Below are 22713 nucleotides of genomic sequence, written 5' to 3' on the forward strand. Positions count from 1 at the left end.
ATGCCGCTGGCGGGGGTCACACCGTTCTTGGCTTGCTTCTTATCGTTGCACCTTCCTGTTTCAAAATTGCCCCAAACACTTTGTGGCAAATAAGACAGCAAGCCAATCCCTTGACGCGAGGACTGTATGTCTGCACCTTGACCAATCTGGGCGCGAGAATATCCGATTTCCTTATTTCTGGGGAGGTTGAACAGGCTTGATCCTCATGCATGCCACCATGGGATGGACATCCGGGGCCTGCCGAGCGGAAGAAGGAACATGCCTAGCAAGTAACACTCAGATATGGGTGCTCTCCGACCCCTGTTTTCAATTACCCACATGGATATCGATGGCGATGACCCAGGATGGAATTAGACGCTCCCAGGCACACTCGCCTAATCAACAACAGATATTCATGCGTCTTGCATGTCGGGCGTCTCCAATACGCTGTCGCTGCGAACCCAAACCAACAAGCGAGGTGCACGGTGCCTTATTGGGGAAGGCGATCAGGGTCCGTATGGGGTCATCTGTACGTGGAATCACGACAGTTAAAGAGATGACCGACCCAACAAATTGCGACCTGCTTTTGCCTTGAGGCCCTTGACCCTCCAAAAAGAAAAGATTCAATATTCTCTGCGCTGACAAACCGGTTGCACACTGTCCTCCCACTCCGGCACGTTTAACGGCTGCCCCCCACAGAAGCGCTGTGGAGAGGTAAACTTGTGATAGGGTGCCACCAACTTCTGGAAAGGGTGGTCGATCGTGAAGCCATGGAGAAGAAGCATGCCAATCCTGACCTGTCGTTTCTGTCGTCTTTTTGGGATGTAGAGACGCGGAATGGTGCAATATATCCCCCCTTTCGGGACATTCCCTATTTGGGCGACCCTGTCTTTGTAGCTGATGTCGTTCCATTGTGGCGGGACGTTCAATAATTGAAAAGGCACATCCTACCTCGTGGCCTTTCCGATGCTTGGGCTCATCGTTGCATTGATCTGCATCGCGTCAGCTGCGAGACAACTAAGATCGCCATATCTGATAGCTGTCGAAAGATAGGATCCCCATCATGGGCAAGTCTCCCACTATACCCTCCCCTCTAAGTGTGGCACCGAGGAGGTCCTTCTGACTTATACCCAGCGGACAACAACCCTATCGGCCAACAAGCGAAGCAGGCCGCCGAGCCGGTCACCGAAGTCGTGCCCGTAGACTCGGAGAAACAGGCCACCGTCGCCGCCAAAGTTGACCTCGAAACAGCGTCCACCAACTCTGCGGTCGGTGCCGTGGCCGACTCTGACTACGTTCTCCCGACAGAAGAGGAGCGTTCGACGCTGAGGAAAGTCTCCGACACGATCCCTTACGTCTCGTACGTGCTATGCGTCGTGGAGATCGCGGAGCGCGCATCATATTATGGCGTCAAAACCGTCTTCAACAACTTCATGCAGTTCCCGCTTCCCGAGGGAGGCAATGGGAGCGGTGCCGTTCCCAAGAGCAACCCCAACGGGCATGCTGGCGCTCTGTAGGTCCCCCTCCAGCCTTTTGGAAAGAGCGAAACTCCCGAAACTGACGGGAAATCCCCCAACGACAGGAATAAAGGCCTTCAATTCGCCTCGGCCCTCGGCATCCTGTTCACGTTCCTGGCCTATGTGATCCCCATCTTCGGCGCCTGGCTGGCCGACACCAAGCTCGGCCGGTACAAGACAATCGTCTGGGGCGTCCTGATCGGCGGCGTTGCGCACGTCATCCTGATCGGCGGGGCGGCGCCGGCGGTGCTCAAGGCCGGGAACGGCGTCGCGCCCTTCATGATCAGCTTCTTCCTGCTGGCCATCGGCGCGGGCATCTTCAAGCCCAACGTCACGCCCATCGTCATCGACCAGTACACGCGGCAGCGCGAGTACGTCAAGACGCTCAAGTCCGGAGAGAGGGTCATCGTCGACCCCGAGACGACCATCAACCGGATCCTGCTGATCTTCTACTCGTGCATCAACATCGGCGCCTTCTTCATGCTCGCCACGACGTATGCCGAGAAGTACGTCGGCTTCTGGATGGCATTCCTGCTTCCGGGCATTGTGTATTTCCTGCTCCCGATCCTCCTGTGGTGGATGTACAAGAGGACCGTCAAGAAGCCGCCCATGGGCTCCGAGTTGACCGACTTCTTCAAGATCACCGCCATGGCCCTGAGGAAGAACAACGGGAACATCCTGGCCAAGGACTTCTGGGAGAAGGCGCGGCCCTCCGTCCTGCGCGGGCAAGGGATCGAGGTCACCTGGTCCGACAAGCTGGTGCTCGACGTCAAGCGCACCTACCAGGCGTGCCAGATCTTCCTCTACTTCCCCGTCTACAACCTCAGCGACGGCGGCATCGGGGCCGTGGGCTCCAACCAGGGCGCCGCCATGACCAGCAACGGGGCGCCCAACGACCTCCTCGGCAACTTCAACCCGCTGACCATCATCATCTCGGGGCCCATCCTCAGCCACGTCGTGTACCCGTTCCTGAACCGGCGGCGCGTGCGCTTCGGCCGCATCAACCGCATGGCCTTTGGCTTCCTGCTGGCCGCCGCGTCGGGCGTCGTCGGCGCCGTGGTGCAGTACCGCGTCTACGAGACGTCGCCGTGCGGCTACGCCGCCTCGACCTGCGACGGCGTCTCGCCCATCTCCATCTGGTGGCAGGTGCCCAACGTCGTCCTCGGCGCCCTGTCGGAGCTGTTCTGCAACGTCACCGCCTACGAGATGGCCTACGCCCGCGCGCCCCCCAACCTCAAGTCGCTCGTCATCGCCCTCTTCCTCTTCACCACCGCGCTGTCCAGCGCCCTGAGCGAGATCCTCATCCCCGCCGTCAAGGACCCCCATTTGGTGGTGAGTGTCGTGACAACCCCCCCCAACCCCCTTCTCCTTTGCCACGTCTAGTTATCTCCCTCTTTTGCTGACTCATTTTGTCCCTCCACAGTGGGTCTGGGCCGGCCCTTCCATTGCCTTGTTCGTCCAGACGGCCATCTTCTACTGGCGCCATCGCGGCATCAACGAGGATAAGTTCATGACGTACGAGGAGGACTCGGACAACGAGCCGATCATTCCAGGAGAGGGAGAGAAGAAGGTCTGAGAAGGGGGGTTCTAAGCTTGGGGACGAATTGTTCCGGCCAGTTGAGCCGTGGCGCTTTCAGTCATAGGTTGTAGGTTGATATCCCGGTGTAAGTCTCGCGATAGTTGTGTTTTCCGAGGCCAAATGTAGCTCAAGACTGCGTATGCCAAGTGGAGGGACTGCGATGTGTTTCGTTGAATTGGGGTGCTCAGGTATTTGAATCTAGGAATCCAAGTACAGACCGTATGTCGCCTTATGAGTCACACTCGGATTCGCATCGGTGTCTTGCATTGGTGTCCAATCCCCATTCAGTTCGCCAGTCAGCTCGGGGACGGATATGCCCGAGCTGACTTCCGCCTCTGAGCTAGGTATACCGCAAATCAGCAGAACAGACAGGCATACCCGGGAAGCGTGATCATGATAGATTTTATGATAGATTTCATGATATGTACTTGATCGAACAAGCCAGTACAAATGCGGGCGACGATGCTAAGCCTGTTTGCTAACGCTGTCTCTCTATGGTATCAGTGTCAAACCTGAACCCTGCTTACGCCCACCAAACAATGATGCCACACCTGTAATACCTTTTAATAACGCCGATCCATGCATTCCTCTTGACGTGTCTGTGAGAAGAGATGAGGCCCAGCGGGCGCCGAGACGATCTAGCACGACAACGCCCCGGGCCAGGGAGAAGGGGGGTGTTTTGCGTGCTATCACCTCCGTAGCGGCGACTGCGTCTTCATCTGCACCTTCCTCAGACCCATCCACATGGACTTCCCGTCAAACCGCCTCGTCTTGGGGTTGTACCACGCAAACACGTCGATGACGATCGATGCCTTGCTCGTGTCCAACTCCACCAGGCCCGACACCAGGACGGCGCCGCGGGGGGGCTGCTCCCGGCGTGGCTTATATGTCTGCGACAGTTTCTGCCTGAATTCCCGCCACGGCTTGGACGTCAGCGACCGTATCGTGTCGTGGCCAGGGAACAGCTCCTCCGGCGCAGTCCGCTTGCCTGACTCGCCACCTTTGCCTTCGGCATCGGCTGGTCCGGCCGATGGCACCGCCGAGGGGTTCGCGTCCGGTATCTGTCGGCTCTGCGTTGCCATTGCACGGGGGTCTTTTACTTCCTCGGGCCGCGGTGTAGCCTGCTGCCTAATCCGTTGAATCGCCTTTTGTATTTCCGGGTGGTGCGAAGGCGGCAGCGGAGGCGGGTTCGCTGGATTTACAGGAGTTCCAGGAGGATTCTGCGCAGGGGGAAAGATCGTGGGTGTTTTCGGCTCATACCCAAACATCCTTGCTACGTCGAGCACGTTCTGCTTTAGAAGGGTACCGGCGAAAGCCCACGTTGATAGAAACAGGGGCGAGGGCCAGAGAATTCGGTTCGTTCGGAAGACTGTCGAGGAGTCAACTGATCGGGTGGCCCATTCGATTGTATCGTCTGTAACCAGAAGACTACCGACCATTAGCCTCCAATCAGCGGCACAAATGACGCCCACTAACAACCAAGACATACCCAGAGCGCTCATATTCCGTAGGTGGTCTGTACGGGAAGTCCATGTCTATCCAGAATTTCTTGACTTTCATGTCTTTTCCGCACTTCGCCGTGAGCATGGCGCTGTTTTGGGCGACCGATCGGACGATATGCGCAAGACTAACTGCAAGCCACGATTAGTACATGGCGCCCTGGCAGGAAAGCTTTCCGAACTTACACCGTATCCTGCGTTGTAGCTTGTCGTCTTTTGACAGCTTCACAAACTCGGTCCATTCTGGGTCTGTGCCGGCGTACGGGAGAGGCTGGACAGCCTTGATAGTGAACGGGAAGGCGACGAAAAGTGGCTCCAACTCATCCATTTCCTTCCGCTCCTCGGCCGACAACTCATCCTCGTGATCATCCACCCATTTTATCAACGGGGATATCACTACCGAGCTATAAAGCGCATAGCATCCGAACACGACGGCGCCGCTGACGAGGATGTTCCTGCGAAGGCAAAAGTTAGCGATGCGCCGCAAGAGGACAAGAGGATAACGACAAGGCGCGGAGGACGTACCTTAGCCTGACACGAGGTCTGCTAAATCTAACTCTGTGGAGTGCGACTGTCTGGCCCTTATGGATGTGTGAAGCAACCCGTGAGGAGGGGAATATTGTCCTTGCTGGCCGAAAGAGGCGCCACATGGTGAACGTAGATTAGAGGCCCGCCAAAAGGCGGCCGGCGAGGCTAACGATGCCTTGAAAGTCTTTTCGGCTGCCCGCGACAATCGTCGCCTTCAATGGTATACTAGTAGCAATACGGGGCTTGGTCGGGGTTGTTGAAAGTGTGGTGGTTGTTGGATGGTCCAGGGGTCGAGTTAAGCCGTCCGGAGATATTTCTTAGCCACGACCGTTGTGACGGGGTCTTCTTTATCTTATCGCTAGGTACCTCGTCAACTAGCGCGGACCGCCCCAGGGTACGAAATACAAAGTCCTAGTCGGTGAACAAAACACCAGAGGAAGTGTATGGAGAGACGGTTGGCTCTCAAAATCTTCAACAAAGCAACCCAGCTTGATATACCTAGGATAACATCAATCCTGGTACTCATGCCCCGAGGAAGATATCCCTGGCAGCCGTTGTCTAACAGATGGTAACCTAATTTATTGTACAGCTTGCCGGGTAACGGCCGAATGTTTTCGCGGAACCAACGTCGGTGGGTCCAGGTATGGACCCGACCCGACATCAGCTCCGTTCAAGCTGCCCGGCTAGGTATCACGGCACAACCATCTCTTCCAACGGCCACGCTTCAGCTCTGGCAACTTCTCCCAAGATGAAGCTTCTAACCGGCCTCGTCTCAGCAGCTCTTGCTGGTCTCACCATCGCTGCGACACCGGAGACCGCCGACGTCTATCTCTTTGGAACGGATATCCCAAGCTCCGGGGATGCACACCCACGGATGCCAAAAGAGATCGCTCGCCACATCCTGCTGCGGAGGGTAAGACCACCAACCGTGTATGAGATAGCTCAACGGGTGCCAGTCAAGCTTACGGTTATTAGACATCAAGAGACAGATATGGCAGCGCTCTAGGCGACATTCCAAACACCATCGACGAAGAGACGGCGATATCACACATCAACAAGTTCGGAAAGAGTCGAGCGCCGCTATTCGGAGCCACGACAGATGAGGTGGAACCCGCGCAATTGGTCGTCGTGTTGGAGGGCATTACCGCGGAAAACGCGAGGCCTTTGAGGGAAGCCCTCGCCAAGACGCAGCAACAGCCTGCTTTCTTCGTCTCGGACCCCCCATCATCGGCTGCCAACCGCCTCCTCATTCGCGACTTCCACGCTGCCGGAGTTTCAAGTCAAGAAGGCTGCACCTTGGCCTCCGCCGTGAACCCCAACGATGACTCCTGCTGGCAGAGCGCGTCCGTGGTCGTGGCGTTCGACGTTCGCAAGGTATTTTAGGCCCCGTCCCACAGCAGCGCAGGCTCGGCCCTCAAGCCGCCGACACTGACAAACCCCGCTAGGCCCCCGGCACTATCGACACCCTCGTCTCCAATCTAAACCGCCTCGCCTTGTTCGTCTCTAACGGCGAGGTCGAAGCCGCCCTCGTCCTGCTACCCGAGTCCAGCCGCTCCACGGGCGCCTCCTCCTGGGCCGCGAAGCCCTCGGGGCCCAGCGACCTCCGGCGGCGCGACTCAGCCGAGACGGTTCTCTCCGACAGCAGCTCGAGCAGCGAAACCACTCGGCCTGCCTCGTCTCCGGCCGGCGCCGGCCCCTTCCCCTTCGCCCAGGACGAGCCCGGCTCCCGCATCCCGCAGTGCTTCCAGTCGCAGAACAGCTGCGACGCGCGCACCAAGGGGTGCTCGGGCCACGGCGCCTGCGTGGACAAGTACGCCAGCGACCCCAGGACCAAGCTCGTCTGCTTCGCCTGCCAGTGCCAGAGGCAGATCCTGCCCCCCGGGGAAGGCAGGCCCGGCAACAAGACCATCTTTTGGGGGGGCAACATGTGCCAGAAGAAGGACATCAGCTCGCCCTTCTGGCTCATCGCGGGCTTCACCGTCACCATCGTGGGCGTCCTCTCCTTTGCCATTAGCCTGCTCTTCAACGTCGGCGAGGAGACGCTGCCGGGCGTCATCGGCGCTGGTGTGAGTCGGGCGAAGTAATGGGGGATGTTTTCCCCGGCTTTCTTTCTCTTTTTCTTTTGCATTGCGGACATACCAGTGTTTCGGGTTCATGTATGTAGCATCAGTAATGTTGTATTTCTATATGGCGTCCCATCGGCAGCACATCACCAGATTTAGGTAGACAAACTTGTCCCTTCTCTCTGAAGGCTTGGCATCCCAGTGACACTGCAATGTCGCATTCATACCACTCATCATGGCATATATATTCCTACACTATCGTGCACGATCTACATCCCGTACAAAGCCATCCCGGATGGTCCCCTCAACCCATCTCCTCGTCATCGAGCCGCCTCGTCGGAGTCGTCCCAAAGCTCTCCAGGCCTCTCTCGACAGGCAAGTCGCCCGCCAACCCGGGCGGTATCGGCCGGAGGGGGGACTGGGTAGCCATCCTCGCCACATCCGACGCAGGCGCCCCAGCCAGGGACTGGTACTTGGCGCCGGCGCGGTCGAGGACCTCCTGCACCTCCCTCTCGCGCCGGAGTATCTCCTCCTTCTCCTTCCTCATCTCCGCGATCCGGGCCCTCTTCCGCGTCACCTCGTCCTCGAGGCCCTGCACAAGGCCCCTCATGCGCAGAAGACAGTCCTCCAGGTCCGGCAGCGGCCTCATCCTAGGTATGACGTTGACGCCATCCCCGCCGTCATCGTCATCGTCCGCCCTCCGCAGCCCATCCATCCCCGCCCTCCGCTGCGCCGCTTCGTACGCCGCCCGCCGCTCGGCCTCGCTGCCGTCGCTCTCGGCGTCGGACCCCTCCTCGGCCGCGTGGATCAGCTCCGCCATCTCGCGCCTCTGCCGCCGCCGCGCCTCGCGCTCCGCCTGCCGCCCCACCGACAGCCCGCCGTCCTCGACGAACTCGTCGTACCCCTCGCCCAGGTCCTCGTCCTCGGCCATGAGCCGCGACTCGGCCTTCTTCTTGCTGAACTGCACCGACACGGTGGTGGCTCCCGTCTCCGCGTCCGACCCGTCTTCGTTGTCTCCGTCGTCGTCGCCGTCGTCGAGCGATATGAAGTCGGCCTCGCGCGCCAGCCGCGCCCGCCGCTCCTTCTTCTCGCGGATCTGGCCCTCCGTCAGGACCGTGGCGGCGGGCTGCCGGGAGGGGGCCACCGCGACGGCGTCGGTGCTGCTGGACTGGACGACCGTCGCGCCGTCGAGTTCGGAGGGGTCGAGGGACATCTCGACGTCTTCTTCGTCGTCGGCGATGCGCAGGGAGGCGAGGTTGTCCGGGGTGTTGGGCGTGGAGCTCTGCAGCTCGTCGAGGTACTCCTTGCTGTACCGGGGGCGGTCTTCTTCGCCCCCCAGGAATCGGGTCGGGAGGTTCTGCAGCGACGACGACTTCTTGATGGCGTTGTTCTCGAGGGCCTTCTTCCCCAGCGTCGTCTTCTTCGGCGTGGGCGCCGCCCCGACATCGTCGTCGGTGCTCTCCCCCGGCCCGAAGGAGAGCCTTGATGAGGACGACTTCTTCTTTTGCCTCATCGAGCCGGATCGCGCGATCGATGGTCGTATTACAATCGGGACTCCAGTGTCTTCTCTACCGGCCGCCGCCGCATCGGAGGCCGGTGCGCCGCCTTCGCCGTCCGCGTCCGCGTCGTCATCGTTGAAGTTGATGCTCTTCCGTAGCGAGGAGGACTTGATCGGCCGGCGCCCAAACTTTATGGGGCCTTGGGGCTCTGACAGCGGCGGATTAGCCAACTTGCTCAGATCAGCAAGGCGACTGGAAGTGGGTGTTTGGCAGGACTCACGTTCTTGCTTCTGCTCTTCTTCTATGCCGAGCGAAAGCCCCTTGTCCACCTCATCATCATCAAGGGTCTGTATTATGCGCGGTTTCCGCTTCGCACCGAATGCACTCATGGTGAACAAGAAGTGCGTTGATACCTATGGTTTGAGTGCAATGAAGTGGATACCTGCCGACCTACATTCAAGTGCTAGTTTTCCATGTGCTTATCTTATCACCACGTGATGCCCCTCCCTGCCGCCTTACCTGCCTCGGAAATTTTAGAGGTCGCGAGCCGCGTCGCAATCTTGTCGGAGCCTCCCGCAAGAACTTCATACTCAACAAGATGGCGCCCCCACAACCAGAGCTCAAGAAGGTACGCAGCTTTCTTCCCAAACACCTCTTCCTTTCTTGGGAATTGCATCCAGTGCAATCCGGCCTATCAGTTCCAGCTCCCGTGCTAACCGTCCCGTTTCAGTACCTCGACAAGAGACTGTTTGTCCAGCTAAATGGCAGCCGCAAAGTCATTGGTGTCCTCCGCGGCTACGATGTAAGTGTGGTGACCTACCTTCTACTCACAGAATATTGATGGGAACTCCAGGTCTTCCTGAACATTGTCCTCGACGAAGCTGTGGAGGAGAAAGAGGGCGGCGAGAAGGTCAGGCTTGGGATGGTCGTAAGTTTATTCCACGCTCATGCTGGGCCGCAGTTACCTAACTTGCCTTCACAGGTCATTCGAGGAAACTCCGTCGTCATGCTAGAAGCACTCGAGAGAATCGGCGGTGACGATCGGCCGCATCGGTAAACCCCCACGTTGTTCTACCGCGAGCTTGGGCGAGGTGGTTTCGAGGCGGAGTCATTGTTGCGTGCAGTTTTCAAACAGGACATGGAAGATTGGTCGGTACGGCGTTCATCACAATGTTTTAGAGGTCTAGCAAAAATGGGCTGAAAACAGAATCCGGAAACATCGATATGCCAAATGTCAGCTGCCTTCCCAGGCCTTCTCGTCATACCCGTCCATGAGACGGCCCCCATACGACTTGACAAATCCTCTAATCCCACCCTTCATGATCAGAACCTGCAGCTCTCCGCCGACTTCGCTGCGATAGTCCTCCATCCAAGCTGCAGATCTCGGGCCCCGTCCGTTTGAGGATCCTTGGCTAGTGTCAACAAGAGGGAGTCGCTCCACGGCTATATATTGCACACTGACCACAATAGAATATAATTCTCTTGATACCTGCTTGCTTGCACAAGTCATAAATGATCTTCCGTGTCGGGTATAAGCTGTGGGCAGGGAGGTTGATCGAGGATGCGATGGTGCCGCCAGTCCAGTCCGTCCTGCGAACATCTACCAACAGGAAGTCTCGGGGTTGGTCCGAGGTCTGCTTTTCTAGAAGATCTGCGACCTCGCTCGCCTCCAGGCCGGGACTTTGGTTCCGGGAACGCTTCCCACCATGGAGTGTCGCTGTTCTGTGTTGCCATTTTCGTACACTTTGCATGTACAGGAAAAGACATTTCAGCTGGTCTTAAGTCTCGACGTACTTAATCAATCCCAATTCTCATCCAATGGCGCTTCCTGTCGTACCACCGAGGCTCGACGCTACAGGCGTTGACAGTTGAGGGGGCTGTCAGAAATCCCATCGTCCCCGCACCTGATGCTCGGCATATTCCATATTCCCCCGCATGTAATTCCTGCATGAGCTTGGAGAGACCCACTACACTCAACCTCATCTCCAGTTACCAGTGTTCCTGGTGCTGATGCAGCACCAATTCGGTTCTTCTGGGGTACCTCGCGGCTGGGTTTGGCCTCATTTAGTGTATTTGGTCGGGATCGAGATGTTTGGTCAGATCAAGATGCCGTTAGGAAATCGATGTGTGTATAGGTGGACAAGAGAAGCTGATGATGACAACAGGTATCTCACAAGATATTGTACACAGCTTTACTACGCCCTCACTCCTCGTCCTCCCCTTCATCGTCCTCACTCTCGCCTTCTCCTTCCTCGGATTCGTGGTCGCTTGAGCTGGCATCGGGACTTCTTGCGTACTTTCTTCGCTTACCGCTGACGATCTCATGCCGGGCTGATGTGCAGCCTTTGGTATCTCCGCGCTTCTCACAACAGTCCCACAGGAAGCCCTCTGGATACTCTTCGCGGTTGAAGTCCGTGTCCGGGTCTCCCCAGGTCTTTTCGTCATGGTCGTACCACACTGATGAGTCGCTGTCTAGATACATCTCACCTGGGTACTAACCGTTACCATTCGGTCTGGCCGGCAACGACAAGGAAGGGGCCTACCTGCGTGAAACTGGCACGCGGTATCCGAATTATCGGTGGTTGTGTACGGTTCTTCGCAATTAGCGCAGATATGAAGGTCCAACGCGGGCGCCTTTCTCTTCAAGCCCAATATCTCGGCGGTATTGGCGTTAGCGAGGGCGTCGAATGATGCGAATGGCTGCTGTCGAGCATGCCGTTCGAGCTTGTCCAGAAGGTCGCGGGCCGTCCTCGACGATTGCGTCCCTGCAGAGTCCGATGAGGACGGCGCGGACAAGATGGTCCGGTGCTTGCTGGAGGCGGACTATCGTGTCTTGTGGCATGTTTACGCGTGGCTGGCATCAGATAGCTTGCTCCAATTCTATCGCGACGATGGGAAGGCAGATCCAGACGCGCCGGCCCCTTGTTGTCCTCGTGCCAGTGACTAAGCATCAAACGGGGACGGCCTATTGCGCTAAAAGGAGTGCTTCGAGGCCCCATCTGGTGGACGATGTTTGTTGACTGCAGCGCCGGAATTGAGCTGTGGAGGAAGGGGGAAACCTGGCTAGGATGCCCCGAAGCTGCTAAACGTGCATGCAGAGTGCAGACCCACGAATTACCCCGATATGCTTATTTCGCCGAGTCCAAAGACCAGGCTTCCTCACACCACGATGGCGGAGTTGGTCGGAGCTCGATCGTCGTTCATTGGGCGGCTTGATTTGACGACAGCAATCCATGTGAGGCCCACACCCTGATTTCTCCCAAGATGGCCAAGCGCTGCAGCTCATGATCAAGGTACAGCGGGGCAACGCCCTGTAGACTGCGGGGAAAGGCCTAGAAAGCTAGCCTAACGGGCGCTCTAGCATAGCGCATTCGGGCCGGCAACAGGCCTGTAATTGGCCAATTCCAATTCCGGTATGGCGGGGTATCCTTGAAGATTGTGACGACATGGGCTGGCACTCATACCAAGTTTCCAGACCGCGCCTTCCCTGACATTGGCTTGCATCTTGACGGTCTTCAAACCTCGGCCCATCCGGACAACGGTCGAGCTATCACGAAATGGTGCTTCTTAAACGGCCCTACTCCGCTTAATTACCCCGTCTCTACCCCCTCGAGCAGCATCGGAGTGGAGTATGGAGAGTAAGCATGTAAGTGCCCGATCGATCGGGCCTCTCTCAACCCTTGTCTTCCCCGCAACTCCGCCGTTCTCCTGGACGGGCTGGGGCTGGTCCTGGGAGTGTAAGAAGGATTAATAACTCCAACGTGCCACCTCTGGTCCCGACCCGTTTCTTGCTCCTATCGTCACCCCATCCATCGCCCCTGCGCGTCATGGTAACTATGTGGTCTATCTTCAGAACAGCCTGGCTATACGCCGGACTGGTTGCTGCTTCTGACTTGGCCACCCGAGACTACCCCAGCGACGGACCTCTTTCGAAATGCCCTGGGTACAAAGCTTCCAATGTCAAGACCAGCTCCACGGGACTGACGGCAGATCTCACTCTTGCCGGCCCCGCTTGTAATGCTTATGGAGACGACTTACGGGATCTCAAGCTAGAAGTCAGCTTTGACACTGGTAGGATCACCCGCGAGAATTTACCCGGCATATTTTCTAATTCCATACCACACAGAAAGTCGCCTGCATGTCAAGATTCAGGATGCTGCCAATGACGTAGACCAAATACCCGAGTCCGTCTTCCCACGACCCCATGCAAAGGGAGTCAACCCGAGTGATTCGGACTTGAAGGTTGACTATGAGGAGAACCCATTCTCCTTCACCGTCTCCCGTGCAAAGGGTGGCGAGGTCCTATTTGACACCTCGGCTGCGAGTCTCGTCTTTGAGTCCCAATACCTCCGCCTCCGCACGAAGCTCCCCAAGAACCCAAACCTGTATGGTCTCGGGGAGCACACGGACCCATTCCGCCTAAACACGACCGACTATATCCGGACTCTGTGGTCCCAGGACGCGTACGGCGTTCCCGAGGGGGCCAACCTCTACGGCAACCACCCGGTCTACTTTGAGCACCGCACCACCGGCACCCATGGCGTCTTCTTCCTCAACTCGAACGGCATGGATATCTTCATCAATGAGACCGCCGAGAGCGGGCAGTACCTTGAGTACAATGCCCTCGGCGGAGTCCTGGACTTCTATTTCGTTGCTGGGCCGTCGCCGATCGAGGTGTCAAGGCAGTATGCTGAAATCGTCGGTCTTCCCGCGATGATGCCGTATTGGGGCTTTGGTTTGTGAGTTGACTTCTGTCTTTTGCCCTCTGACACTGTCCCCTTTCTTCTGTCCGACCTTTTCACTGCGCCACGGGTGTGAAGATATACTAACCTTGACGCAGTCAGAATTGCAGATATGGCTACCAGGATGCCTATGAGGTGGCCGAGGTCGTCCATAATTACAGCCAGGCCAACATCCCGCTAGAAGTCATGTATACGGACATTGACTATATGGATTTACGACGAGTAAGCCAGATATTTTCTCCTTGCAGCTTCGTTGCTGGTTTTGGTCTTCTCGCATCCCGAGGGGTGAGATAGGGGGCTGCGCTGCTTACTCCAGGAGGCTGAGTTCTGTGGGTAACAGGGCATACCACAGTGCCCCTGAGAAATTGGCAGGCCCCCTAAGAGATTCCCTTCCGAATTTCATCAACCATCACGCCACATTTCAACGTTCTTTTTGCCTCTCCCTTTTTTGTCTTTTTCCCCCTTCATTGAGCGACGAGGAGGAATCCGACTGACGGGATCTACAGGTTTTCTCCCTGGACCCCGACCGATTCCCCCTCCACATGATGCAGGGACTTATCCGCCATTTGCACGAAAACGATCAGAAATACATCGTCATGGTCGACCCAGCAGTCGCCTATCAGCCGTATCCCCCTTTTTCACGAGGCGTCGATGATAACATTTTCCTCCTGAGGGGCAACGGTTCCATCTGGAGAGGGGTGGTATGGGCAGGAGTGTCCGCCTTCCCCGACTGGTTCTCGGCAAACATCTCCAGGTACTGGGAGAACGAGTTCGCCGTCTTCTTTGATTCTGAAACCGGCGTCGACATCGACGCTTTGTGGATTGACATGAACGAACCATCCAACTTCCCCTGCGATTTCCCCTGTGACGACCCGGATACGGCAGCTATTGGATTTCCGCCCGAGCCCCCGGCGGTCCGATCGCCTCCTCGTCCCCTTCCCGGGTGGCCCTGTGAGTTCCAGCCCCCTGGAACGGATTGCAAGCGCAGCGTGAGTCCCAGGGAGGCTGCCGTTCCGGCCAAGCGTGAGCTCTCCTTTGATCACCTGATCGTTGCGGGGCGCCAGGCCCCTGGTCAGCAACTTGGCCTCCCGAACCGCGACCTTCTTTACCCCAAATATGCCATCCACAACAAAGCAGCCTATAAAGATTCCTGGAACTCAGACCACGGTGGCATCTCGAACCACACTGTCAACACTGACTTAATCCACCAGAACGGCCTTGCCATGTACTCAACACATAACCTTTACGGGACCATGATGTCCGCCCAGTCCCGAGAGGCCATGATCGCGCGCCGACCGGGCCTGCGGCCGATGATCGTCACGCGGTCAACCTTCGCTGGCGCCGGCACCAAGGTCTCACATTGGCTTGGAGATAATAAATCTGAATGGGTGCAGTACAGGTTCAGCATCCGCACCATGCTGGCCTTTGCGAGCATCTACCAAGTCCCGATGGTTGGGTCCGATGTGTGCGGCTATGCGGACAACACCACCGAGCAGCTGTGTGCGCGGTGGACCACGCTGGGCGCCTTCAACACCTTCTATCGCAATCATAACAACTTCCCTCCCAATATCCCGCAGGAGCTCTACCGCTGGGATTCGGTGGCCGAGGCGGCCCGCAAGATCATTGAGATTAGGTACCGATTACTCGACTACATTTACACGGCCCTTCACCAGCAAACCGTCGACGGGACCCCGATACTCAACCCCATGTTCTACTTGTACCCAGCCGACGAACAGACTTTCGCCCTGGAGCACCAGTTCTTCTACGGCAACGCCCTCCTAGTGGCGCCCGTGACCGAGGAGGACGCCACCTCAGTCGACGTCTACCTGCCCGACGACACCTTCTATGACTGGTACACGGGCAAGCAGATCATCGGCAACGGCAGCGCCATCACGGTCACGGACCAAGGGCTGTCCGACATCCCGCTGTACGTGCGCGGCGGCACCGTCATCCCGCTGCGGGAGAAGGCGGGCATGACGACGACAGAAGTCAGGCAGCACGATTTTGAGCTGCTGGTCGCGGTCGGCGCCGACGGGACCGCCGAGGGGCAGCTGTACCTCGACGACGGCGTTAGTCTCAAGCAGGAGGGCTATACGCTCGTCACATTCTCGTACGCCAAGGGAATGCTGAGCGCGCGTGGTCATTTTGGGTACGGCACCGGGCTAAAGATCTCCAGGGTCACTATCCTCGGCTTCGGGGGCATCCCTAGCTGCGGGAAGAAGCGGCATGTCGGCGCGGTCAGGGTCAGGGGGACTGGTGCGGCGGTCGAGAGGGACGAAGGCAACGGCGCTGTCAGCTTTGCGATTGACAAGCCGCTGACGGGCGAGTTTGAGGTCCAGCTGGAGCGTGCTTGAGGACGGTCTTAAGTGGGGATGGTGGTACATGGTCATATAAAGCAAGTGGCAAGGGGCCAATCTGCCCACCTCCACCTGATCTATTTGATCTATGGTCCTCCCATAGGTCGTGAGTCGAACGTCAAATAAGCACCTTCCTCCAGCCTCGTTGCATCTATCCGTCCCTGGACCCGACTACCATCGTATGTACAGTACATACAAACGAAGTGTACCATCCGCGATGACTCAAAATAATGCGAGTGCGAATTTGAATTTGAATACAAGGGCCGCGCGGTGCAAATACACTCTCAGAGGCGATACTGGTAGCATAAACGAGCCCGTTAAAGTTTTCGTCGCAGCAACCTGCGAACTCTATCCATGAAGTTTATGATGGAAGAAGATGATAGGTAGGTAGGATCAAGCTCCATTAGCCAAAGCTTGTTCGTCTATATCTAGTAGTGAGTCCTCGCCCTCTTTTGCAACTTTTCCAGATTTCTCTTCCTCCATACAACTCACTTTTGGTCATCCGTAGAAACACTTGACTTGCTTCCCAAACCACCATAACTCTTCACATACACGATTCTAGTCCTCACACGACAGAAAATTTCACCTGAACCGCTGCATACATATTCATCATGGCTACCACCTTCAAAAACCCGCTGATCAGGTTTCATAACTGCCTAAAAGAGTCGGGAGTGATCCACCCCGACGCCATCATCTGGCCACGCACCCCTCCTCATCGGAAAGGGCAAAAACCTCTCAAAGCCTGTCTCAAGTCTGGTCCCAGGAATCCGTTTGCACCAACAAAGGCCGCCAGATTCGCGAAGAGGGAAGCAAGCTGCATCATCACGGATGAGCCGTACTATCCCCACATCCGGACTAAGAAGCAGTGGGAGGCAGACACGAAGAAAGACCGGGAGGAGCGCGTAGCGCTGCTACACCAGAAGGCGAGGTCGGAGCCGCCCCAGTGGGTGAAGTGCCATGACATGTTGATGGATACTCCCATGTTTGGCATCTCCGAGAAGCAAGACATCGAGGCCACTCGGCTTACCATGGCGGAACTCGAGCTTGACGAGCAACTCGAGTTCGCGAGGGTGACCAGGCTTCTCTTGGAGAAACAGGCCGGAGGTCGCAAAGCGAAGGGCAAGAAACTAGAAGCTCTAAAGTCCTACCAACGCGGAACATCACACCGTAGAGGAAGGCAACAGAATTTAACCCCGGCGTAACTAACCGGGATGATCCGGGAAATCTTTCCCGCTTTTTTTTTTCCTTCCTTTTTTTTTCCAGAAAACAAAAAGGAATGTCTTAAACAACTAAACCCCCCTTGACACACACCTCCACGAAGTCCTCGAGCAAAGGCGAAAAACTGGTATCTCGCTGCTACTCTTCCTCAAACCTAAACCACTCTATAATCCTCTACTCTCCTACAAACCTCAATCTCTTTCTCCATACAAAAACAAGCATAAGACGAGAACCGGAAATAAGCAACAAGCCAGGCAACCAAAACACAAAAACAAACCTCTTCCACGCCCGTAGTAGCCAATGTGTGCTCCGGGATCCGAGTCCGTGTCAAACTCGACCATTAAAGGCCAGCCTTCGAGCCCGCCGCATCTATTCTACCACAAAGTGCAACCCGCAACTGGTCCTAGCCAGACCAGCGAGCAACACCCCTCCGCACGGAGGTACCAGTTATACACAGCCACACCGCACGCTATTCACCACGCGCGAATCTCCGGGGGGAGGTTCGGCGTCCGTTGAAGACCCACTACACAACTCTTCCGTGTGCTGTTCCTCGTCCTGCGCACATGCCAGAAGACATTTGCATGCCAGGAGAGGACTCCGTGCCCCGTTGGCAACATCTCTCATACAACCCCTGACAAAAAAAGAACTTGCTTTGGCCGCTGCCCCCAGCGTTTGCTGCAGAACTTTGGGCATGCCAACCTCGCGATCGAAGATCATCCTAAAAAACCAAGGCGGGGACGGGAGACGATACCATCAGCGACTGCAACTCGAGGCCTCTGCCACCAGCTCCTGCTGTAGAACCTTTGGGCATGCCTCACTCTGGAAGCACAAAAGCAACACCAAAAAAAAGGACGTACCATGGCCATCTTGGCCTTCTCTGGACTTGGACCATCATCAGCGAAGATCCCTTGCTGAAAGCGACGATCGGCATCACATCACTAGCGGCGTTTGGGGGCATTTTGGAAGGAGCCGTTGGACGGAAGGGAAGGCAGGGAATGAGGAGTTGGGAGGAAGGAAGTTGGGAGGGAGTGGCAAGCTGAGAAGGAGAGCTGGGAAGGAGAGCTGGGAAGGAGAGCTGGGAAGGAGAGCTGGGAAGGAGAGCTGGGAAGGAGAGCTAGTATTCCTTGGGAAGGGGCATTGGTTTTGCTGCTGCAGAACTGTTGTTGATAAGTCGAGTCATTACTCATCAATGCAACTGCAGAACGTGCAAAACCAAATAGTTGGTAACCTCGCCATGCAAATGTGAATGTGTGTCAACATGCATGAACGCCGGAGCAGACGGGGTGACCGGGATTGCTTGCGGGGAGAGAAGAGAGGTGAGGAATGAGAATTGTGGAAAGGGGGCCAACTTACCTACCTAGCTCTCTGGCGAAGCTACGTGTTATAGAACGTGGATATGTAAGGGAGGAGAGTCGAAGAGCTCTCTGATTTCGTTATCTAAGACCACAACGTGCTGCCGTATGTCACCCTCGATGATTATCTGAGTAGTTTGGTTTGTCGGGATTATGTTGGTTTGCCTCACGTCAAGGCCTCCGTCTGGAAGTCTGTCGCCACTCAATAACTGGTATACTGTCGTTTGGAGAACCACTTGCTAAATACCTATAGTCGATAATGCAGAGATCCGCTTCATCACCTTGAGACGAGTCGAGTGTGGCAAACTTGACTCGCTGCGCCTCTTCCGCTGTGACCTGTCCGCCAGTGACCTGCTGGTCAAACGCCTGCTGGTACGCCTAGAGCTGCGCACGATAGTATGGCATCACCAGGATCGTGTCGGGTCCGTCTTTCTTGGTACTTGTCAGTGTCTCATCCTTAAGGGCGCGGACGACTTGGGCGATGACCCATTTGACGTGAGGATAGTTGGCCGACGATGTTCCAACTGTATAGCACGCTGACCTAGGAAACTCGACGATAAGACGGCACCCGTTGGCTGGCATATCGAACTTGATGCCTTTCAGGAATGTATGGAAGGACTTGAGATCCTCTAGGCGCTTGGCTTTCGAGCTAATCATCTGATTGCGGTGCTCTTGCCGCCCCTCCTATCGCTCTTGTCGTTACTATCTATCGCTTTTGCCGTTGCTGTCTATCGCTCTAGCCGTTACTATCTATCGCTCCTTGCTGTTTCTGTCTATTGCTCTTGCTATCGCTGTCTATTGCTGTTGCTATTGCTGTCTATCGCTCTAGCCGTTACTATCTGTCGCTCTTGCCGTTGCTGTCTATCGCTCTAGCCGTTACTGTCTATCGCTTTTGCTGTTTCTGTCTATTGCTATTGCTTCTGAAGAGGCACAACCTCGGAGCTCTCAGCCGGGAGCAGCCAGAGGCCCCGGATCCGTCCCATCTTCTCCCTTCCCGCCAACCGACTGGCAGCCCTCCGGCTCCAGTTGGGCTGCCCGGTAGAGTACAATACTCCCGAGTCGGTTTTGGCGATGATCTTTGTCACCAAGCACTAATCAGTCTGGTTAGACCGGAACAGCAGCTGAGCAATAGCAAGGCGCACACCGGAAAGGCTATTGCGGAGGCTGTGGAAGCCATGTCCCCTGTTGCTCCCCCAGACAAGTTGCGGCCCCTCCCCAGGGTTGACTTCTTGGACGTCGACGACCGGAGCTCCACCGTGCTTCCTGTTTGGTGACCCAAGGCAGCTACCACCAACCGTCATGACGCCCAACGAGAAAGATTCCCTGCTTTGCCAAGGATGGCAAAATTTCGGCACTGCTATACTTCCAGGTATTGGCATACCAGTCTGCCGCCTCAAGACCCAGCTCCGCATGGCAAAAGGCATGTCCGACACAGTGGCAAAGATCATCTACCCGGACGTCCCGTACGAGTATCCCGACAGCTGTGCCGTTGAACTTGCGGGGTTCCAAGCAGGCAGGGACCTAGAGGACTTCGTCCGGGAGAGGTACCCAGAGATAATCCCAGCTCCCACAGGCACATCCAGCCAGTCTTTGTGCACTGTAATGGCTCGCGAGACTTTACCGATGACCTCACTGGATCAAAGCGGTTCTCTGACCAGGTCAGATTGCGCTAGGCTTCATTGTCGACCTTGTCAAGTCTAAGAAAGTAAACCCGGCCCAGATTATCGTCATCGCCCCTACACCGCCAACGTCGAGCTCATCGCGCGAATGCGCAAGCAGCCCCAGTATGCTGCACTCGCGAACATGCAGGCGCCAACGACAGTCGACTTGTTCCAGGGCCAGGAAAACGACGTAGTGGTAGTCGTCATGGGTACGGCCTCTCCGAAGCCTGGTCCTGGCTTTACTTCAGACAGCCAGCGCCTGAACGTCATGCTCACCCGCCAGTGGTGTGGGCTGGTTATCGTTGGTGACATCAACACCACCGGGCAGCTGGTAGACGACGAGGGCAAAGGAAAGGGCAAGGGGAAGCGCAAGTGGAAGGGTAAGGGCAAAGGTGGGGAGGAGAGGTTTGAGATCGAGGGCCCCAAACGGGGAGAGATACTGGACACAGGCCGCGGCGCTGCGCAAGATGCATAAATCAATGTATAACGCTGGCCGAGTCATCAATATCCCGGTCGAGCCTGAAAACTAGGTCTCCACGCTGGCGCATTAGATGTAATTATCTCGACATGTCTATTAGCTTTTCAAATGACAAGTGGGCTGGAAGTTCGTTTGCAAATGAACTGGAGTGGCAGAAGCACTGCTATGCGATAAACTAGAAAATGTAATTACCACGCAACAGTTCAGAGCCCTTGCAAGGACCACAATTTCGGGCCATCACTGCACGACGGTGGCAACAACTTCTGCTCTTCTTAGAGATATGTTGCCCAGCACCTCATGCGACGCAGTAGAGGCGGCTCAAATCGAATACTACGGTAGTATCTAGCCCATCCGTGAGAGGTGCGTATGGCCCCGCTCGGAGCTTTTCTGGACACAGCTTCGGCAGTCAAATAGCCTGATATTCGACACCATAGAGGATGCGGAGATATTGCATCCAAGACGGCTAAGACAGTAAATCATCGACCTTCCCCACAATTGCAGGGGTGCACCACGGACGACTGGATGTGCTCTACTTAATTGCCTAGATATAGAGATGAAGGTCCCCTCGCCCATGCTGGGGAAGGACTGTTCTCCGCCTTGGGATTACAACACGCCATAACCTCGACGACGATAACCGGAACGGTTCACGATGCGGTCCACGGCCTCAGTCCTCTGCGGTGCCTTGCTCGCCAAGGGAGCAATTTCCGCCCCTTACCGCAGCAGCAATGCCACCTGCGCGCCCGTCCCCTCTCCATTCCCGACATACCAACAGCTCCCCGTGCAGTCCACGATGCCAGACCCCTTCCTGCCACTCGCGTACACCACGATAGACAACGCCGGCTCGGGCAGCGCCAGCGCCTTCGCGAACGCCGTCATGACGGGCAAGGGCAAGAACCGCGTCCAGACGCCCGAGGAGTGGTACCAGTGCCGGCAACCCGAGATCATGAAGCTGCTGCAGGAATACCAGTTCGGCTACTACCCGGACCACGGCCAGGAGACGGTGGAGGCGACGCGCAGCGGCACCACGGTCAACATCGCCGTCACCGCCGGCGGCAAGACGGGCAAGTTCAAGGCCACCATCTCGCTGCCGGCCGCCGCGTCGGCGGACAAGCCGGCGCCCGTCGTCATCAACATCGGCGGCATGCAGAATCAGCCATACCTCAGCGCCGGGATTGCTATCGCCCAGTTCGACTACACGAGCGTGGCGGCGGACAGCAATGCCAAGACTGGTGCTTTCTGGGACGTCTATAAGGGCAGGGATATAGGTTAGTAAAAATCAATACAATCCCTTCCTGTGCATAACCTTGGGGAGAGGGCAGGTCAATGTAAGTAAATAATTACAGGGCTGACGAGGCAAACGAAACAGGAGTCTTGACCGCCTGGGCATGGGGTTTCCACCGCACCCTCGATGGCCTGAACATGACGGTGCCCGAGATCGATTCGACGCGCGTGGGCGTGACCGGCTGCAGCCGGCTCGGCAAGGGCGCGATGGCTGCGGGCCTGTTCGACGAGCGCATCACGGTGACGATGCCCATGTCGTCCGGTGTGCAGGGGCTCGGCCCGTACCGCTACCACGCCATGAGCGGGCAGGACGAGACGCTCGAGAACAGCAAGTCCGGCGCCGGCTGGTGGAGCGACAGCGCGCTGGGCACTTTTGTCAACCACGCCGAGAACCTGCCGTACGACGCCCACACCCTCGCCGCCGCGCTGGCGCCCCGCGCCCTCATCATCGACCAGGGCATCGGCGACCAGTTCACCAACAGCAAGGCCACCGCCGTGATCGTCTACCCGGCCGCCAAGCTCGTCTACGAGTTCCTCGGGGCGGGGGACAAGATCGGCATGAGCGTGCGGAGTGGTGGGCATTGCGATATGAGTGGATTGTGGGTGTCCATTTTCGTTGTCCTCTTTTTTTTTTTTTCTTTCACCTGGAAGCGTTTACTGACGCGCGTAATATTGTCTCACCTCTGCAGCAACTCTGTTCTCCCCTTCGTCCAGAAGATCTTCTTCGGGACAGCAACAACGAAGGATTACAACGACCTCGGCAGCTATGGAGCTCCCATGACCACGGCATACCCGTGGGCGACGGCCGTACCGAAGCCGGCCGCCTCGTGAGGACTGAAAGGGAGAAGACAAATTGCACCTGGAAGACAGCGTATAGATGCCAATATAAATTAGGTAGGCTTGAAATTATCAGCTTTCACTTCCACCAGGGTTAGGGGTGTGACGTAACCCAATGAATTT

The 22713-nt window shown here is 56.7% G+C and overlaps 11 protein-coding genes across 11 annotated transcripts; 7 read left to right on the forward strand and 4 right to left on the reverse strand.

The window, feature by feature from the left end:
• Positions 1 to 1042: 1042 nt before the first annotated feature.
• On the forward strand, positions 1043 to 3077 carry QBC33DRAFT_612790 (PTR2-domain-containing protein; the record flags this gene model as incomplete). Its single annotated transcript, XM_060432510.1, has 4 exons — positions 1043 to 1076; positions 1231 to 1492; positions 1562 to 2828; positions 2920 to 3077. The coding sequence occupies 4 exons, from the start codon at positions 1043 to 1045 to the stop codon at positions 3070 to 3072; spliced, it is 1716 nt and encodes a 571-aa protein (XP_060280941.1). The 3' UTR covers positions 3073 to 3077.
• A 216-nt stretch (positions 3078 to 3293) lies between these two features.
• Positions 3294 to 5427, reverse strand: QBC33DRAFT_181995 (uncharacterized protein). Its single transcript, XM_060422454.1, has 4 exons — positions 5100 to 5427; positions 4761 to 5029; positions 4565 to 4706; positions 3294 to 4503 (listed from the first exon to the last, which is right to left on the reverse strand). The coding sequence occupies exons 1-4, from the start codon at positions 5222 to 5224 to the stop codon at positions 3765 to 3767; spliced, it is 1275 nt and encodes a 424-aa protein (XP_060280942.1). The 5' UTR covers positions 5225 to 5427; the 3' UTR covers positions 3294 to 3764.
• A 343-nt stretch (positions 5428 to 5770) lies between these two features.
• QBC33DRAFT_545807 (uncharacterized protein) lies at positions 5771 to 7387 on the forward strand. Its single transcript, XM_060428602.1, has 3 exons — positions 5771 to 6015; positions 6078 to 6476; positions 6548 to 7387. Exons 1-3 carry the CDS (start codon positions 5851 to 5853, stop codon positions 7184 to 7186), a joined length of 1203 nt encoding a protein of 400 aa, XP_060280943.1. The 5' UTR covers positions 5771 to 5850; the 3' UTR covers positions 7187 to 7387.
• On the reverse strand, positions 7268 to 9082 carry QBC33DRAFT_545811 (nineteen complex-related protein 2-domain-containing protein). Its single transcript, XM_060428603.1, has 2 exons — positions 8945 to 9082; positions 7268 to 8872 (listed from the first exon to the last, which is right to left on the reverse strand). Exons 1-2 carry the CDS (start codon positions 9051 to 9053, stop codon positions 7470 to 7472), a joined length of 1512 nt encoding a protein of 503 aa, XP_060280944.1. The 5' UTR covers positions 9054 to 9082; the 3' UTR covers positions 7268 to 7469.
• A 180-nt stretch (positions 9083 to 9262) lies between these two features.
• Positions 9263 to 9721, forward strand: QBC33DRAFT_456505 (uncharacterized protein; the record flags this gene model as incomplete). The annotated part of the gene is made up of 3 exons (XM_060424812.1): positions 9263 to 9466; positions 9518 to 9592; positions 9647 to 9721. 3 exons carry the CDS (start codon positions 9263 to 9265, stop codon positions 9719 to 9721), a joined length of 354 nt encoding a protein of 117 aa, XP_060280945.1.
• A 177-nt stretch (positions 9722 to 9898) lies between these two features.
• On the reverse strand, positions 9899 to 10431 carry QBC33DRAFT_580017 (Rhodanese-like domain-containing protein; the record flags this gene model as incomplete). The annotated part of the gene is made up of 3 exons (XM_060431174.1): positions 9899 to 10071; positions 10127 to 10344; positions 10409 to 10431. The coding sequence occupies 3 exons, from the start codon at positions 10429 to 10431 to the stop codon at positions 9899 to 9901; spliced, it is 414 nt and encodes a 137-aa protein (XP_060280946.1).
• A 436-nt stretch (positions 10432 to 10867) lies between these two features.
• On the reverse strand, positions 10868 to 11313 carry QBC33DRAFT_456720 (uncharacterized protein; the record flags this gene model as incomplete). Its single annotated transcript, XM_060424821.1, has 2 exons — positions 10868 to 11151; positions 11208 to 11313. Coding segments are annotated over 2 exons (390 nt in total), but the record flags the coding sequence as incomplete, so codon positions are not given.
• A 764-nt stretch (positions 11314 to 12077) lies between these two features.
• On the forward strand, positions 12078 to 15852 carry QBC33DRAFT_182066 (putative glycoside hydrolase). Its single transcript, XM_060422455.1, has 4 exons — positions 12078 to 12735; positions 12791 to 13403; positions 13505 to 13628; positions 13913 to 15852. Exons 1-4 carry the CDS (start codon positions 12492 to 12494, stop codon positions 15758 to 15760), a joined length of 2829 nt encoding a protein of 942 aa, XP_060280948.1. The 5' UTR covers positions 12078 to 12491; the 3' UTR covers positions 15761 to 15852.
• A 609-nt stretch (positions 15853 to 16461) lies between these two features.
• Positions 16462 to 16830, forward strand: QBC33DRAFT_426844 (uncharacterized protein; the record flags this gene model as incomplete). The annotated part of the gene is made up of 1 exon (XM_060424147.1): positions 16462 to 16830. A coding segment is annotated over one exon (369 nt), but the record flags the coding sequence as incomplete, so codon positions are not given.
• A 2682-nt stretch (positions 16831 to 19512) lies between these two features.
• QBC33DRAFT_594187 (uncharacterized protein) lies at positions 19513 to 20469 on the forward strand (the record flags this gene model as incomplete). Its single annotated transcript, XM_060431776.1, has 3 exons — positions 19513 to 19932; positions 19997 to 20038; positions 20110 to 20469. Coding segments are annotated over 3 exons (822 nt in total), but the record flags the coding sequence as incomplete, so codon positions are not given.
• Positions 20470 to 20769: 300 nt separating this feature from the next.
• On the forward strand, positions 20770 to 22569 carry QBC33DRAFT_476865 (uncharacterized protein; the record flags this gene model as incomplete). Its single annotated transcript, XM_060425265.1, has 3 exons — positions 20770 to 21737; positions 21839 to 22352; positions 22443 to 22569. Coding segments are annotated over exons 1-3 (1257 nt in total), but the record flags the coding sequence as incomplete, so codon positions are not given.
• Positions 22570 to 22713: the final 144 nt, after the last annotated feature.

Source organism: Phialemonium atrogriseum (assembly GCF_030411735.1).
Source record: "Phialemonium atrogriseum strain 8032-3 unplaced genomic scaffold QBC33scaffold_22, whole genome shotgun sequence".
Lineage (NCBI taxonomy): Eukaryota > Fungi > Ascomycota > Sordariomycetes > Cephalothecales > Cephalothecaceae > Phialemonium > Phialemonium atrogriseum.

Bases quoted from the DNA above. Each gene is read 5' to 3' on its own strand.
- QBC33DRAFT_182066 (XM_060422455.1), top strand. From the start codon at position 12,492: ATGGTAACTATGTGGTCTATCTTCAGAACAGCCTGGCTATACGCCGGA. The intron at 12,736-12,790 runs GTAGGATCACCC...CATACCACACAG, and splicing joins AGAAGTCAGCTTTGACACTG to AAAGTCGCCTGCATGTCAAG. The intron at 13,404-13,504 runs GTGAGTTGACTT...ACCTTGACGCAG, and splicing joins CCGTATTGGGGCTTTGGTTT to TCAGAATTGCAGATATGGCT.
- QBC33DRAFT_545811 (XM_060428603.1), bottom strand. From the start codon at position 9,053: ATGAGTGCATTCGGTGCGAAGCGGAAACCGCGCATAATACAGACCCTT. The intron at 8,873-8,944 runs GTGAGTCCTGCC...CGCCGCTGTCAG, and splicing joins AGAAGAGCAGAAGCAAGAAC to AGCCCCAAGGCCCCATAAAG.
- QBC33DRAFT_181995 (XM_060422454.1), bottom strand. From the start codon at position 5,224: ATGTGGCGCCTCTTTCGGCCAGCAAGGACAATATTCCCCTCCTCACGG. The intron at 5,030-5,099 runs GTACGTCCTCCG...TTGCCTTCGCAG, and splicing joins AGACCTCGTGTCAGGCTAAG to GAACATCCTCGTCAGCGGCG. The intron at 4,707-4,760 runs GTAAGTTCGGAA...CGTGGCTTGCAG, and splicing joins GCTACAACGCAGGATACGGT to TTAGTCTTGCGCATATCGTC.
- QBC33DRAFT_545807 (XM_060428602.1), top strand. From the start codon at position 5,851: ATGAAGCTTCTAACCGGCCTCGTCTCAGCAGCTCTTGCTGGTCTCACC. The intron at 6,016-6,077 runs GTAAGACCACCA...TACGGTTATTAG, and splicing joins GCCACATCCTGCTGCGGAGG to ACATCAAGAGACAGATATGG. The intron at 6,477-6,547 runs GTATTTTAGGCC...AAACCCCGCTAG, and splicing joins TGGCGTTCGACGTTCGCAAG to GCCCCCGGCACTATCGACAC.